General features: G+C 41.1%; 2 protein-coding genes across 6 annotated transcripts in view; one reads left to right on the plus strand and one right to left on the minus strand.

Moving 5' to 3' along the window:
- The window catches only part of EZR (ezrin), a 37,645-nt gene extending 26,659 nt beyond the window's left edge, over positions 1-10,986 (plus strand). Inside the window, exons 7-13 of the mRNA XM_068938584.1 lie at positions 2,060-2,156; positions 5,420-5,583; positions 6,564-6,694; positions 7,438-7,598; positions 7,866-7,958; positions 8,886-9,137; positions 9,479-10,986. Coding sequence (XP_068794685.1) covers positions 2,060-2,156; positions 5,420-5,583; positions 6,564-6,694; positions 7,438-7,598; positions 7,866-7,958; positions 8,886-9,137; positions 9,479-9,643 — 1,063 coding nt within the window. The 3' untranslated portion in view covers positions 9,644-10,986. The remainder of the gene's footprint in view (positions 1-2,059; positions 2,157-5,419; positions 5,584-6,563; positions 6,695-7,437; positions 7,599-7,865; positions 7,959-8,885; positions 9,138-9,478) is intronic.
- Positions 1-16,316, minus strand: part of SYTL3 (synaptotagmin like 3) — a 59,496-nt gene that overhangs the window by 11,910 nt on the left and 31,270 nt on the right. For 2 of the 5 annotated variants that reach the window (XM_068938579.1, XM_068938581.1), the window contains exons 12-16: positions 15,898-16,068; positions 15,584-15,698; positions 14,249-14,357; positions 13,060-13,262; positions 11,642-11,777 (exon numbers count right to left, since the gene is read on the minus strand). In XM_068938579.1, coding sequence (XP_068794680.1) covers positions 11,647-11,777; positions 13,060-13,262; positions 14,249-14,357; positions 15,584-15,698; positions 15,898-16,068 — 729 coding nt within the window. In that variant the 3' untranslated portion in view covers positions 11,642-11,646. Of the gene's footprint in view, positions 1-600; positions 733-11,525; positions 11,778-13,059; positions 13,263-14,248; positions 14,358-15,583; positions 15,699-15,897; positions 16,069-16,316 lie in introns of those variants that run through there. The other 3 variants (XM_068938578.1, XM_068938582.1, XM_068938580.1) reach the window with 2 other exon arrangements.

Consider the following 16,316-nt stretch of genomic DNA (forward strand, 5'->3'; position numbering starts at 1 on the left):
GTATAATCTTGCAGCTGAGTTAAAGGTTAGGGAATACTAAGTTCTGAGGAGGATATGTTTTATTCTTGAAGTGTGATTAAAGCTAAGCAATGTCTTTCTTGTGAATTTGGTTTTTTATTTGTTTAATGTTTGGGCCCAGCAAAATCATGCTAGGCAATAGCTTTTTGTCTTTGAAGATTAGGCAATTTCCTCTAAAATTGTAAGTTTTATTCCTTAACTGACGAGCTCTGTAGAAAGGGTTCTTAGAGAGCTCCAGTGGTTCACCATCATGATATATGCTTCTTGAAGTGCTAAACATTAAATACTTGTGTCTTCAAACGGTTTGCTGGGAGTAGTTATCAGTACTTCAGTGTGCACCAGGGAAACTATTGGTGGGGTTAGATTTTTCTCGTGCTGTCATTCAGAAGGCTGATGTCTTCGTTTTCATCATACTGCATTGCTCTAGCAAGGTGGCATATGCTTGCTGTTGTCCTTATATAAGTAAGATATAATTCTTAATTGTTAGCTGCTCTTTCTAGAGAAAATATTCTCCCTTGATAAGAGAGGGGTAATGTGAGCTTAAATGTAAAATGGAATATTGGAGGCGGGTCGAGCAAAAGAATTTATTACAGTTAAATATACCAGCCCTTGAACTTGTTGCAGAACTGGGCAGGTATCTCAAGGCTGAAGTACTGGAATGGCTTGCAAACACTTGATCTGATGAACAACTTAATGCTTTCCATATGCCCGAGTCTGGAGAAATTAAAAAAGAAAAGAAAAACTTGAATGATAAGTGAAGCTTAATTTTAAATGAACCAGCAGATCTGAACTCTTGAGCAGCGAGGAAGAGCTCAGAGTCTGAATCTCGACTTTATGTTGTAGGGCTGCTCTCCCATAGAAGAGGATTGTGTGGCACAGCTCATCGTACGACCAATGCGTAAAGTTCTGCTTCATGACTAGTGGGATGGGCTGAAAGAGCAGTTTACATGGAAGAAAAGAGCAGGGCTCTTTGTTTTACTACCCTTGCCATAACCTAGGGGAGGAAACAAAAGACAAAAAGTCTGCTTCTGCCACCTGTGCCTATGTCTGTTTAGCACTTCAGTAGTGAGGGCAGTGTGGAGGTATCGGGGTTGGCTCTTACCCAGCAGTGAAGAAATAGTGGAGTAGACTTCTGTGCAGGTGATAGAAGGTACAGTGAGTGTCCGAGTTACTTTGGCCTGCCACGACATACCAGAAACCTCCCAGAAGTGCAGCCGGTATACCTAAACTCTGCACACTGTGGATTTTAGGCCCTGATTTGAAAGAAATGAACTTAATGCAGGTGTTTGGGACAGCTGAGTGTGTAGCTTCTGTATGCTGAATCCAGGCACCCTATGGGGCAATTCCATTATGTGGTTTGTCAGAATAGATATAAACTGCTGAAAATAATGTTGCAATTTTTTTTAACCTTGAATTTTTCTATTTTTATTTTATTTAAAAAAAAATGCTTATTTCCAGCACCTATAATTAGGCTTTCTGGCTTCCAAAGTGCTGGGTGTCTACCACTTGCTTGGGCAGTTGGGGCTGCAGGGATCCAGCACGTCCAAAGCTAGGCTTTAAGAAAAGTCCTGTGAAGCTGCACTGGAGCTGACTGAGGAGGGTTTTTCTCTTCCCTTCCCTTGACAGATCTGTTGCTCAGTTGCTCCCTAATTACTTTGGTCAAAATGATTGCTTAGCCTAGGTACTATAAATTGGGTTTTGCTGCCTGGATTATTTTTTCTGAGAGCTTGGGAGTGACTATGAGGGAAACTGAGGGGAAACAGGTAAGAGCTGGGGATGGTTTTTCAGCTGCATCCCTCCTGAAAGAGGGCACGTGACTAAGCCATCCCCAGTGCACAGCCATAAGGCTGACTGCAGTGACAAGAGATTCTGTAAGGGAGGTGACTGGGCATCGCTCCCTGCTTCCTATGGGTTCTTGCTTCCGTTAGTGTCTTGCTTTCGTTGGGAGAGCTGTGTGAAGTACCACAATTCCACTAAGTCTGTGTTTTAGAAGCAATATGGAAAAATTGCAGCACCTCTTAAATATTTTTCTTCTTCCCAGGTTGACACCAAAGATTGGTTTCCCCTGGAGCGAAATCAGAAACATCTCTTTCAATGACAAGAAGTTTGTTATAAAACCTATTGACAAGAAGGCACCTGTAAGTAGATCCAGAATGGATTCTTGGTTGCTGTGTATGAACAATTAATAGTGCTTCATCTCAAAATACAGTTGTCTTGGAAGAGAAGTAAACTGCAGATATTCTAGATGCAAAATGAGCCTCAGTATTTAGAGTGTATTTAGAGCTCTGTTTTTCTGGGCAGTATAGATAAAGGGTTTGTGGCAGTATATAACGTGCAGACAGACATGGCTATTACTACTGCAGAGTCTTTTTTTTTAATTTTCCTCTCTCCCAACCAACTGTCTTTAGTTTTATACTTAAATCTGGGGTTTCTTCACTGATACTGTGAGTTTTCTGTTTAGCCAAATTATACTCTGCAACTGCTTCTCTCCCAGTTTCTTTCAGTGCACTGAAGTTGGTGGGTGACTTCTTTTTTTCTTAAAAAAACAAAATACGTGCAAATGCTACAGCAAAACCATATAGATACTTATAGTGTCCCTTCTTAATACTCACTGTTTCCTTCCACCCTGCTGAAACTTTGCAGAGAAAATTAAGAAATTAGAAAGGACCTTGATGTTTACTGACCTTCATGAATACTGGGATAAATGGCAGGGATACAACTTCTGTAAAGAACTTAAATGTAGTTACCTGTAAATGATGCTTTTCAATACTTAAAAACACATTTTATCAGAGTTGTTTTAGTGAAGAATTGGCAACTTATTTCCAGCTATGGAGAACTTTAACTGCAATAACTGGAATAGCTGGATGTCATTCTGTCAGTCTTATGAAACTGCTGGAAGAGTTGAGAAAGGCCATGGCGTTTTTGTTTGGTTTGTTTGGTTTGTTTTTTTTCCCCCCTTAGTACTTGGCTTTGGTGGATAAATACAGCCCTCAGAAATAATAGGCAGCTTGGCTTTGGTAAAGGGTGATGGCTTATGAATCTTTTTTTGTTAAAAACATCTTCACAGTAATTTAAATGATGTGCTGCAGAGCTGTTGGCAAAATAGCCTTTCCTCCAGAGAGCAACCTGTTTTTTGTGTGGGTGGTTTTCTTTTAGTAGTGCTGTTAGTGAAAACCAAGAAAACTCCACACAAATAGGAAGTTGGTCTCCGCCAGGACTGGACTGCTCAATAGCAGAGCCTCTTTGTGATCATGGGCATGTTGCACACAGTACAGAAAATTAATCTCCTGTTTATGGATCACAGCTTTTCTTCCACACCCCAAGAGTAAACCTGACCAAGTATGAAATGGAAGACTTTCAAGAGGCTGATCCAGAAAGATGTTAACATTGAAAAACTCAGCTGTGTTTCCTTCCTTTGTGGTCTCACTTGTCCTTTTCCCACTGGGTTTTACTGTGTTTAAAGCTATGTATAGGAGAGAGAAATTTATCTGGACACTCATTCTGAGCATTGAGGAAGTTGCCTGGACCTTTTCATATGCTTATCTCGCCTTTAAAAAGGCAGACACTGAAATGAAATACTCGATCCACCCTAGTTGTGGGATCGAAGATCCCCTTTAATTTGGAGGTTTCTACATGTCAGTGTTTAAATGGACACTAATTTAATGGGCAGAGTTCTTGCTCAGAATAGACTTACTAATTTTTAGGCCTGACTGCCCACGTACTTCAACATTGTCAGCATGTTATCCTGTAAATAAGAAGCCTCAGCACTCCCAGTTGTGCTACAGCAGTGGGAGGCTGGGGATGAGGAAACAAGGGCATACTTTTGTGTTCTCATATGAATGCTTTGTTCCTTGGTAACAGCATTCAATGACAAACGCAGCCACCTTCCCTGGCTTCTGTGTTTACTTTCATTGAGGTGAACATTGCTTGGAGATGGGACCTGTTCTTTGCAATGTACACAAACGATTTGTTTCTAAAATTACTTGTCAGAAATGGGGGGGAGGGGGCCGATGAATAGCTTACAGCCACAGTTAGCAGTTTCAGGCTTGCACAGCTCAGAGTGCCTCCAACAAGATCATTGGGCAGAGGGAGCACAACACACCTTGGCTGGCTGCACCTTTTGCAATCGGTATATGAGTAAGTCAAGGAAAATGTATTGGAGAGAAACTTTTTTTCAGTCAATTCATGCTAAACTTAATAGTGCTTGGGGTGCTTTTCTTTGTTTCTAGTGTAACTTCTAGTCTTTCCAGAGGTAGCTACAGTTTGTGTTTTTGAACTCAGGCCCGTGGCTGATGCTGCCACACTGAAGTGTAGAGCCCTTGTATACCCCATTTCAGTTCCACTTCTTGCTAACAGTGAGAGTAATTTGAAGGAATGGAAACTCTTTTTCTGGTGGTATTTAGCCCTTGCCCACTGCCCTTGTCACTATCCATATAGTACACAAAAAACAGCACAGAAATGCAAAGTCTGTTCATTATGTAACCTCAGGCTGCACTATAAATAAGGATAAATAGTTGTGGACTCTTAAAAGTCATCAGGCAGGTAAACTGTGGCCCCTCTGTATCCCTTTCTGGGCAGATTTACTTCTGGAAGAGCCAGTCTGGTATGGTTTGGGAAAAAGATTGTTTATGACATAGATGATAAGAGGCTCTTCTCTTTAGGATGCTTCGAGTTTTGATGCCTGTAACCCAATATTTTTTTGCCCAATATCTTTTTGCCTGTAACCCAATATTCCATACTGATGTTTAAAAAAAAAAAGCTCATTTGATGCTGTTGTAACAGCCCAGATGAACCTCGTTAGGTAACGCAATGGAAAGGAAAGAATAATACTGGAGTGTATTTCTGTATGGTGGAGATTTCTCCTCTCTCTGAAATGAGCACAGATGATGCTTTGAATATTGACTCTAATAGATCAAGAAATCCTACAGTGTTATTTTAATAATCTCTAAAGCATTTTTTGTTTCCTCCTCCATCTTTTAGACACAAAATTGGGCAAACCTGGAAGCTATTAACTGCATATTTGCACGTTGCCTTAGTACTAGAGATGTATGAGTTGACCAGATGGTTAACTGCCAACTCAGAATATTTTGTAACAGTGCAAAACTCCAGGATTCTCCCTTAAACTGAGATATTTATGAGGTTGTTAATTTTCTCTAAAAAGATACTTTTCCTGGAAGAGTAACTTATCAATTCTGCATAGACTTGAAATGGATAATATAAATAACAGATTGCTTTGGCTTCAGACAATATTGGCAGTTCCTGCCACTAAGCTTAAATAACCTGTGTATGTCTCAGCTGCAGTGAAATTAGTGGCGACATGACCTGTCTGCAGTCAGCTGGCAGAAGAGAAAGTATGTAGGCAGCTGGAAGACTGATTGTCTGTATGGTGTCTCTCTCCTAGGATTTTGTGTTTTATGCCCCTCGTCTGAGAATAAACAAGAGGATCCTGCAGCTCTGCATGGGCAACCATGAGCTGTATATGCGGCGCAGGAAGCCTGACACCATTGAGGTGCAACAGATGAAAGCCCAGGCCCAGGAGGAGAAGCACCAGAAACAAATGGAAAGGTGAGTGTGAATAGGGACAGCTGGGATGGGGAGGCAGAGCTTGAATGATATGAAACTTACCAGGGTTCAGCAGATCGCTGGGCCTGCTAGAACAGCTAGCTACTGCTTAGCAGTAGGTAACATGGATTTCATTTAGTTAAGGCTGTGAGCCATCCCACTTACAGTAAGGCATATGATGGCCCTACAACTCTAGCTTACAGGGATGTGACTGAGGGAATCAGGCAGCAGACTGTAAGGATTACTCCTCTGGCTCAGACCTGCGTAGCCTACTGTCCGGTCAGACAGGTCAGCTCTCAAGACTGCAGGGAAACGCACAAGTAAAGACACTGGGCTCTCTCACGTAGTGACGTATGCCTAGAAAGGGGTTCTCCTGACTCATTTGTTGGGACCTGGTTTATGTGTTGGACCATGCGAAGGTTTGGAGTAAGGGGAAAACTTCACAGGGAGCATGCGTGTACAATGTGAACTGAGAAGAGAGGACTGAAACACCTCTGATAGGAGATGAAAAACAGTTAGCAGTTCCTTGGGACTTTTACCACTGTCTCTGGATTATTTATGATCAAGAAATCATGCTGCTTTCTCCTTTGTTTGTGACTTGTTATTCTTCATTCCCTCAGTGCTCTTGCTCTTATAGTTCCTTGATTTTTCCCTTTGATAGAGGCAACAAAATAGCTCTTCTCTGCTGTGTGCTTCACCATCCCGGTTTTCTACATCTGCACCTAGTAGCTATTTGGTGTTCTTAATTTCTGGGGCAGGCAAAAAAATACAAATATTCTTAGGAAGCAGTATCTGAAATTAAGCAAAAATCCCAAAGCAATTAAGTAATAGGCTATATGTATTTCTGTTTTATGACTCTTGTTTTGTGGCAGTCATTAACTGCTTCCCACTGAACTGCCTGGAGAGATGTTCAGCCAACTTCCTTGCCTCACTATAGCTTAGCTCTGAGAGTAAGCTTCAAGTGTGAAATCTGTTTCTAACAGGCAACAGCTAGAAAATGAAAAGAAGAAAAGGGAGACAATTGAGAAGGAGAAAGAGCAAATGCTAAGGGAGAAGGAGGAGCTCCTGTTGAGGCTACAAGAGTATGAGGTGAAGACTCAGAAAGCAGAGAAAGGTAAAGTACTTGTAGAACGTAACATCCGTGTCAGCCAGTACAAAAGGATTATATGGGTCACTGCCTATGCTTAGCCTAACTCTTGTGACATTGGGAGCTTTTGGCAAGGCATCCTAATAGCTGCTACCTGCATGGGCAGATGCGTGGCCATGCAGGCAGGGTAGCTTACCCCCCCCCCCCCCAAAATACAGACACTTGTTCACACTGCTGAGATCATCCAAGATATAAACCTCAGGTAAAATCTGCCAACTGGGGAGGGGGGTGAGGGGTGGAGTTGGAAACAGCGGAATAGAGTTAGTTTGTCCCCCAAGAGGGGTGAGTAGCATGGCCTCTTCCAGGAGTGAGCAGCAGCTACCTGGGGCAGCTCTTAAGTGGTTTTTACTTAACTCCTAATAAGAAAAGTACTTTGGGAATGGTTTTTTCCAGCAGAAACCGAAGGTTCTGTTTCAGTGCACAGACTGAACACATTGGAGACGGCAACATCTGGTCCTGTCAATTAAGGGCAGCAGAATCATGTCAGTGTTAGAGACTTAATGCAATTATCTTGTAGAAGATTTAATTATAATATGCAGCTGACTTTTGTGAATTTGGTTACTTGATGTATCATGCAATGCTTTTTTGAGGTACATGGTGAGGGGATGTTGCAGGCTAGAGTCAGACTTGCTGTTACTTAAGAGTCCTTCTGTAGTTCCTTCACTTTGATCAGGCCTGTGGGCTAACAGCATTGACCCATCTCTTTCCAGAGCTCTCAGATCAGATCCAAAGAGCTATTCAGCTGGAGGAGGAGAGGAGACGAGCCCAGGAGGAAGCAGAACGTTTGGAAGCTGATCGTTTGGCTGCTCTCCAAGCCAAGGAAGAGCTGGAGAGACAAGCTATTGACCAGATAAAGAGCCAGGAACAGCTGGTAAGCCCCAGTCATTTTGAGGCTAAGGGTCGTTACTATGCCCTTTGAATAAGGTAAAGCCAGGAAACTAGTTTAGTAAAGTACAGTGTGATAGCATCATTGTAGCGCGGGTTTCTGTTTCTGTCACAAGCAATCTGGTTTTCATTCTTGATTTCCTGTTTAGTCTGTATTATAGTGGAGTGTAACACTCAGCTCTTGTCTCAGTCAAATAAAAATTACTACTTTTTTTTTAAGAGTCCTTATAATTCCTGTTTTGCTATTCAACAGGCTACAGAGCTCGCAGAGTATACGGCTAAGATTGCACTCCTTGAAGAGGCAAGGAAGCGTAAAGAGAGTGAGGTTGAAGAGTGGCAACTCAGAGTGAGTATTTTACAAAGCTGCTCTGAAGTTCTGCGTTTGAGCCTACGATGATGTTTAGCCTGGTATAACTTTCCTGAACATGTGGAGAGAAACATTCTTATTCTGGTAGAGAAGGGCAGAGTTATGTGATGAATTTGCAGTATGTCTGCGGAACATCTTTCTTCCAACAAGCCTGACCTTTAGTCAAAAGTCAAAATGTAAGCCTGTATAAAAACTTGAAAATATGATCATTATCTTGGAGCTACAGAAAGGGAAGGGGATACATGTATAAATGGTGCATTTACTCCATGGTGTCTGGAAAATGAAAACATTGCATCAATGAAGAGAAAATGCTGCAAGGGCAGCCACACTGCAGGTAACGGTCTTGTGTGTATGCTGCTGTCAGTGACTTACTGGTTCTTGGGTCTGGAGAGCTGAATAATTTGATGCAGTAAAACCATAAGTAATCCTTCAAGACTGAGTGCCTGGTACTCCCAGTGTCCTGTAACTAGCACTGTAGACTGACTAGGAGGGTAGAATCATCGGGAAGCAAGGAGTTGTCCGACTTCCTAATGTGTAATTGCATTCAAAATGCCAACTCAAGAAAAGCTCTTGCTCTGTTGAACCTCTTTACAAAATACAGCTGTTCAGAGAACAGGATGAAGATGCTGTAACTTCCTACAAAACTACTGATAGATTATGTTTGATTGGAGGAAGATTGTTTGCTTCGATCCCCTGTACGTTACACAGTGGATGATGCTGCCATCACTAGCAAAAAACTTAGGTACTGCGTAAGAATGTAACAAAGTACTGTCAGCTGCAGAGACTGAATTCCTTGTCCCTTGCTTTTGATTGCAAAAGGCAAAACTGGGAATATAAGTGTCAAAGTATTCATTTAGCTGGTTTAGGCCAGAAATGAATTAAAATGTGTTTTACTTTTCCCCAAAGGCTAAGGAAGCCCAGGATGATCTGGTAAAGACAAAGGAGGAGCTACACTTGGTAATGACTGCTCCACCTCCACCACCGCCGCCCATCTATGAGCCTGTGAACTACCATGTCCATGATAACTTGCAAGATGAAGGCTCTGAGTACTCTGCCTACAGTGCGGAGTTCTCCAGTGAGGGGATCAGGGATGACCGCAATGAGGAGAAACGTATTACTGAAGCAGAGAAAAATGAACGTGTACAAAGGCAATTGAGGGTAAGAAAGTTGGAGAGGAGGGGAAGTAATGAAGCAAATTGTTCCTGGAAAGTGGATTATTTAACCACTTGTTAAATACGCACAGCATGATAGTTTCTCTTCCTTTTCAGTTTTTGTAGGGCAGTCTCAATCAACGGTAATGCACACAGTTCAGGCTTTCTGCATGCTGAATTTGAGTTTTTGGTACCTCAGTGCTTACAGGCAGCATACATTGTATCCGTGTCACTGATCTGTCCAGTAGCCTAAGGACTGTCAAATCTCACCAAAAGCACTGCTGTCATGAGTTGCAAAGCTTTTCATGTATAATTTGTAATTAAGACCCTCTGTTCTTAATATTGCAGACACTGACAGATGAGCTGGCCCAGGCTAGAGATGAAAACAAGAGGACCCACAATGATATTATCCACTCAGAGAACATGCGACAGGGACGTGACAAGTACAAGACACTGCGGCAGATTCGGCAAGGCAACACCAAGCAGAGAATTGATGAGTTCGAGGCAATGTAATGATTCTTACAACAAGAAGGCAGGACTGTGGGAAAGGCAGATCTTAACACTGTGTTCTTGTTTTGGGGAGGTGTGTTTTGTGGTTTTCTGTTTTGTTTTTTGTTTTTCTCGAGGAGGGGTCACTGTATGACATATTTATCAAATGTTCTCTAAACCCAGAGGTGTTTGAATCGCCCCTTTATCCCCTACCATCTACTAAATTTGGTATGGTTAAAAAGTCTTACCATGGATCCTGGTAACCCTTGCTTAGTGCCAAAAGGCCTTAAGTCATATCGTTCTTTAAGCAAGACAAAGTCTAACAGGCCATGCTTCTAGTGGAAGATGTGTGTCCTGTGGCAGGTGCTGGATTCAACTTGGTCTAAAAATAAGCAATTGTGGATGATTTTTGTGCCATATGTCTTTGTATTTTTTTAGTTACAACATGAAGTCTAACTGTTGAGAAGAGAATGTAGAACTCAGGATCTGCAAGCACCTGTGTGTGTGTGTGCACATACATACACTGTTTTTTCTTTTTTTCTTCCCCTCCTCCCCCAAAAGAGAACTGACAACACCTGAGAACTAGTTCACTTAGAAATGAGACTTTTTGGTTGCTCCTCTCAGTTGGAGAGATTTTGTAGTGATGGTTCAGAAATGTGGCATAGGAAAACACTCTTTGGTACCCTCCTTGTGTAACAACTAGGCAAATACTTTTTTGGAATCTAATACACTATAGTGTTTACGTTCCAGCTTCATTACTGACCAGCTGTAGTGTAGTATTTATATACATTCTATAAACAGGCAATACATGGATTGCAATACTAGTTTAAAAGGGAAATAAAAGTTTTGCTCTGTATATTTTGTTACTTTTCAGATTTTTACAGATGCAAGTCTTACGAAATGCCTAAACAACACTATAGTCTGATGTACTGCAAAAGCAGTGCAACTGATTATTTGCTATAAAGCATTATTGTAAAGATCGTTTTTGTACTTAATGAAAATTGTGATATGTACACATGATCCAATATATACAATTTTACTGCACCTATTTTTCTAACAAATTTTCTAATTTTTTTAAATGTTTGATTTAAAGTTTCAGACTCCAAACATGAAGGGACTGTTTGTTTATATCACAGTTGTATTCTCTCTATTAGAGAGCATTTCTGTGATCACTCCTTCCCCAATAATATTCCTCTTTCTTTGAAAATCTGTTAGAAAGTAAGATACAGTATGTTGTCAGCTCTTCCATTTACAACATCTATGCTGCTTTGTACTTGAGCTAAATCTTATTGTGTGTTTTTTTTTTATTTGCAGCAGCAAACATCTAAATAAAAGATCTGCAAGGTAACAAAGGACTTGGAGTTGAATGTTTCTTGTATGGGGTTTCTTTGTATAAGATGTGCTGCCATTTCAGTTCCTGAGTTTAGCATATATGAATCTGTCTAACTCTCTATCCTTAAGAAAAGCCATATTGAGCTGGAAAGAAAGTAAAGGATAATACATGCTATAATGATTATTGCGACACTCCTCACCTCAGTCCCAGAGAAGAGGTAAAACCATAGCACTAGTTAGAGCTGTAAATATGAAGCTTCTGCTGACTCTGATGCTAATTCATCTGTCTGAATTGATATATTGGGCCTTAGGCTGGCATTTTCACCTGTTTATATGAATAAATGATAAGTCCAACTAAACTCATCCTGCTCTGGTCCATATGGTGTATAATCAGACATGTTGGGTATTGGCTCAGTCCAGCAGGGAACCTTAGATTTGCCATGTCTTGCTAGCATGATGCACTTCAGACTGGACTTGTCACTCCAGTATAAAGTAAGTATTAGTTCTTCAGAATCTAGAGATATAGACAACACAACCTTAACGTTTGGAGAATTAAAACCTTCAGAGCATCATACCCCTTTAAACAGGCGACTTTATTCCCCAAAAGCCAGACTAGGCACTATACATGCCACTTTAATCTGTATTTTCAATACATCAGACACTGGGAAGGAAAAAATATTGTGCTGTTACCTCATTTATGATTTAAAGTTTTCCTTATTTGAATGCAGTACAAGCGCAATGTCCATCCATGTGTTCGGGTTGCTGAGCACTTCCTGCCACTGAAGCACTGGCTGAGAATTGGGGTCTGTAAAGCCAAATGATTCTTCTGCAAGAAAGTAAAATGAAAGATCACAAGGTTACTCTTCATTTGGCCTTACCCCAAGACTTTTCTAGGTCCAGCTCTGCACAGCTTCTGACCCAACTGATTAGGTAAGCAAGTTCAGCTGGTCTGTTGCTCCTTCATTGTAATAAATCACAGTTACATGTTTGAAGCATTGTTTATATCATATTAAACTAGGAACAGTCTTTGTAGAACTCAGTCTGCAGCAAAGAGAAACCTCTTTGTTGTACTGTTAAAAGCAGAGGGGCAAACGTGCATTCTAAAACTAACAAAATGACACTAAACTTACTCTTTCACTTCATCTCTAGAGACCTGAATGTATGACAGCTTAGGGTAGAACAGTCATCAGCCCTTTTCTAACAGGAAAAAAAAAAAAAAAAGCCTGGCTAGGACAACCATGGAAAGCTTGAGAGGACATTCGCACAGCATTCAGTGATCATTAGTGGTAATACTCCTCTAAAATTAATGTAGATGCCATAGCAAGGTGACTGACCCTCAATCTTCATGAGCCTTTCATCTCCAACACTGAATTTAAAGCATTTACTACCCTGGAAGAATGCCTCCTGCAGTTTCTCCCCCTTTTCTTCCCGTGATATCATTTTTCTGCTCAACTACAAGCTAAACACAGCCTATTCAGTGAGCAGAGGGTAGATACAATAAGGAATTTCTCAGCCATGAGAAAGAGGGCACTTTCCTACATTAGAATAGAGCTCAGACATGCAATAGTCCCTTTAAGGCTCCTGAGCAAGCTTCTCTTTCTGTATGTCCCGTGATCAGAGTGATTTATGGATGTAAAATAATAGGCACAACTCTCTGAAAGGTTATAAACAAAATATATATGGAGCTTATAAGAGTTGACTCAATCCACCTTTTCTATGTCTGTCTTCTGCATGGCTAGGCTCTCAGACTGAGAGCTACCATATTAGCAAATCCCTTTGCCTGAAAATTCCCCTTGACTACCTTAATTTCTGCACAGGCTTGAACCAAAACACATGCTCTAGGGCTTGCTGGATCAAAGCTTGAGGTTGCAAGCTGCTTAGGCCAGGGTCTGTAGGCAGGGGGAGGGGCACACACGTGCTCTCTCTCTTTCTATATATGTATGCGTGCGTGTGTGTGTGTGTGTGTATATATATATATATATATATATATATGTATACACAAAAATAAAAGCACATGACACTAAGTAAAATGTAGTGTAAATATTATTTAAAATGTAAAATAACCTTGATCTCACTTTACCCTCAATTTTCAGTGATAAAGAACTTACCTGCACCAAGTGTGGCTCCCCCTAAGAATCGATCACTCGAGCCAAAAGATGCCTGGTCCCAGACAGTCAAGTGTAGACATGATTGCTGCAGCTGAGCTGGGCTGATATCGAAGACAAACAAGTGTTTCCATTGAGGACAGACTTCTTTCTTCAGGACAGGAGACTTTTGCTTTACCTCTGCTTGGTCCGGAAGGATAAGACAGCTTCCCAAAAAAAACAAGTATAGCAAGGTCACTGATCCAAACTGTACATCTCTCAAATCTCTCAATCAGGAAACAAAACATTTGTGCTGAACAGCTAGGGCCCTTTGGTGTGCCCTAAATAGCGGGGGGGGGGAAAAAAAAAAAAAAACAAACCACCCAGCTTAAGCTAAGTAGGCTATGATGCTATTCAGGCTCTTTTGGGACTTGCTTCTCCTCCTATGTGCCTTCAGTGTGGGCACAAGTAAGCTCTCCTCCTCCTCCATTGTCAGTGACTGCTGAGGGAGTCCTTGTTCCCCATTTTATTATGCCTGAAGCCTGCCTGTTCTGCAGATGAACTGATCACCACTTTCACTGAAGATAGGTGCCACAGCTGGTAAAATATCTTTGTGAGATATTAAATATGTGACCCAGTAGCATACATCCAGCAGAGTCTGATGCCTGACAGTTAGAAGGTAAAAATGACCCCCAAGTACAAACTACTCGGACAGTGCAGGGAAGAAAAAAAAAAAAAAAAAAAGCATTCCTTCCTCTTTTAAAATATCTAGAATGAAGAGGATAAAAGCATAAAAGCTTGTCTCCCAATATATACAAAGCTATATTTCATTCTGCAAAAGTACAGGTGAAAACAGGAACGACACTACAATAGTGTCACCTCCCTCTTGATTTACAATTTCTTCCCTATTTCTCCTAATACCTAAAAGTTCTAATTTAAAATAATGAATGCTAACTTTTAATAACATCAAACATCAGTAAATTCAGACATTCCATTCAGGACTCAAAATAAAGACTGGACTTTCACTACCCTGCTGCGGGCAGCTATCAAGCAGACACCAAGTGTAAACTGTCACCATTACAAGGAAGTCTGCCTAAGAGTGTGGACAATGCCACTTTCACATGACAAGCTCCTGACCAAAATGTGTCAATATTTACCTTTGTGCAGGATGTGCGTGACATTTTCTATTTGAAGTGTTAAGGCTCATACATACCCTTTAACGAATGAATTCAACGTTCCAGCAGCTCTCGGCACAGGCAAGTTCTTGGTCCCAAATACCATAACCTGAAGCTGGCAGCTGGGAGCAACTTGGTCTTTTTTTTCTGAAACGGGAAGATTTATCCCATTAAATAATAACCAACTAGTACAGCTGGTAGCTTGAGGTGCTGGTATAAGTAAGGAGGAAAATGACTGAACAGTACTACTGAGATGAGGATTCACAGTACTGTATTTTAGGATCATTCCAAAGATTTGAACCTGCTTGTAAAGTGTATAATTAATTCAAACACAAAAATGCAAGCAATCAGTAGTAGGTTGCTTCACAATGCCTGTTCCAAACAGAGTTTTCATTTGCATTTGCAAAGACTACACCCAGGGCAGGACCCACAACAGTGTTTTCCTGAAGCACAGCCAGAGGCAGGCAAAACAGCCTATGCCATAGTGTGATAGCAACCCTCCGTTACAGCTCTATTTATAGGGCAAAGCCTGAATACACAGGCATGCACAGAAGGAAAAACGGAAAATGGGGGCTTTGGGGTTCTTTTCGGAAAAAAAATGGGAATAAAAACCACCGCAAAATAAATCTAACAGCTAATCTGATCTTCCCACTGGTCTCCTCTTGTTGCTATGGTCTTAAACATAGATAGCAGTCATTCTTACGGTCTAATGAGCTAAGGAACATGAGGGTGTCCTGTTCCCTACCCCCAGGTGTTTATTCTCCTCCATCAGCAGACACTTGCTCTGATGCACTACAGCAGTACTTCCATACCTAACAAGTCTTCCATTACTAAAAACTGAAACCAGCTGATTCTACATTTTAAACTGAACATACTCTAAGTGAAACAATCTCCTCAAAATGAGTTCACTGGAGAAAGCCAAGGGGGCAGGTCTGGTACCCTAGCAAACAGTTTCCCTTCCACCTTTTCCCTAAATCGACCATCTCTACAGCCAGATTGGCCTTGGGCAACAAAACTGCTGTATCACCTCCAGAGTAAAGTCTACTGGCAACACCATATATGCAGAAGCTTGCCAAACATCTGGGTGCATCATACTACTGCCATCCTAATAACTAGCTTTTGTTAATATTAAAAAGAACAAAAAGATGAAGTTGGCAAAATTTTTAATGTTAATGAATTTAAAACATAATACTGTTAGAGAAGGAAATTGTAAGAACTGTTTCCACAACAAATACACCTCAAACCATAATTTGCAGTAGCTGTTAATACGCCATGCAAGAATATTGCCTACTCATACAGCCACACACTGCTGATCATCTGTTGATCTCAGTACTTTTCTATCTAGCTTTCATTTATGCTGAAATGTTTTATACCTTCTCTCATCCACTTTTCAAACTGGGAATTTTTATCCTGGGCCGGTACTGACAGTCTTGCAGACACCAGGAGTTCTCCGCTGTACTGCACAAGATTATCTTCAAGCTTTTCAAGCTGAAGAAAGGGACACAGAACTTTGCATTAGTGCAACCATTCTATTTCACATCATTCTTACAGCTCATTTATATTTGCAACACATCTTACTCATGGGCTGGTTTGGCAGCAGTCATCCCTCAATGACCTCAGAGGGGTGATTTAGCTTTCACTACATGCTGTTCTTCAGATACAATTGAGTACAAAAACAAAGAGTCACCTTGGCTTTGAGCTGGTACCAGCTGTATGACTCTGCTGAGCTATCTTTGAAATTCCATGCTGCCAGTGGGACGATCACTTCCCCCAAAAACACCCTGTATTTGAGTGCTCCTGCGTGCCACACAGAGATTTGAAGCTGCCGACTTCCCAGCTGAGAGTATTCAATTTTGTACTAGGAATATAAACAGCAATACACAGAATTAATATAGGCCCATATACATAAGCTGCGCAAAGGAAGTTCAGCCACAGCATGGCTGAAGGCGTCTGGATCCAGACAGAACTGTGTTGTCTTAACGTACTTTGCAATTTGCTTCTTACCTCACTCCTCAAATGCTAAATAACGCCCATCCAAATATGAAACAACATTATGGGAATACCTTTGCCTGCCTCCCTAAAGACATTGATTATTAATCCAAAAGT

The sequence above is a fragment of the Struthio camelus genome, chromosome 3, assembly GCF_040807025.1.
Source record: "Struthio camelus isolate bStrCam1 chromosome 3, bStrCam1.hap1, whole genome shotgun sequence".
Classification (NCBI taxonomy): Eukaryota; Metazoa; Chordata; class Aves; order Struthioniformes; family Struthionidae; genus Struthio; species Struthio camelus.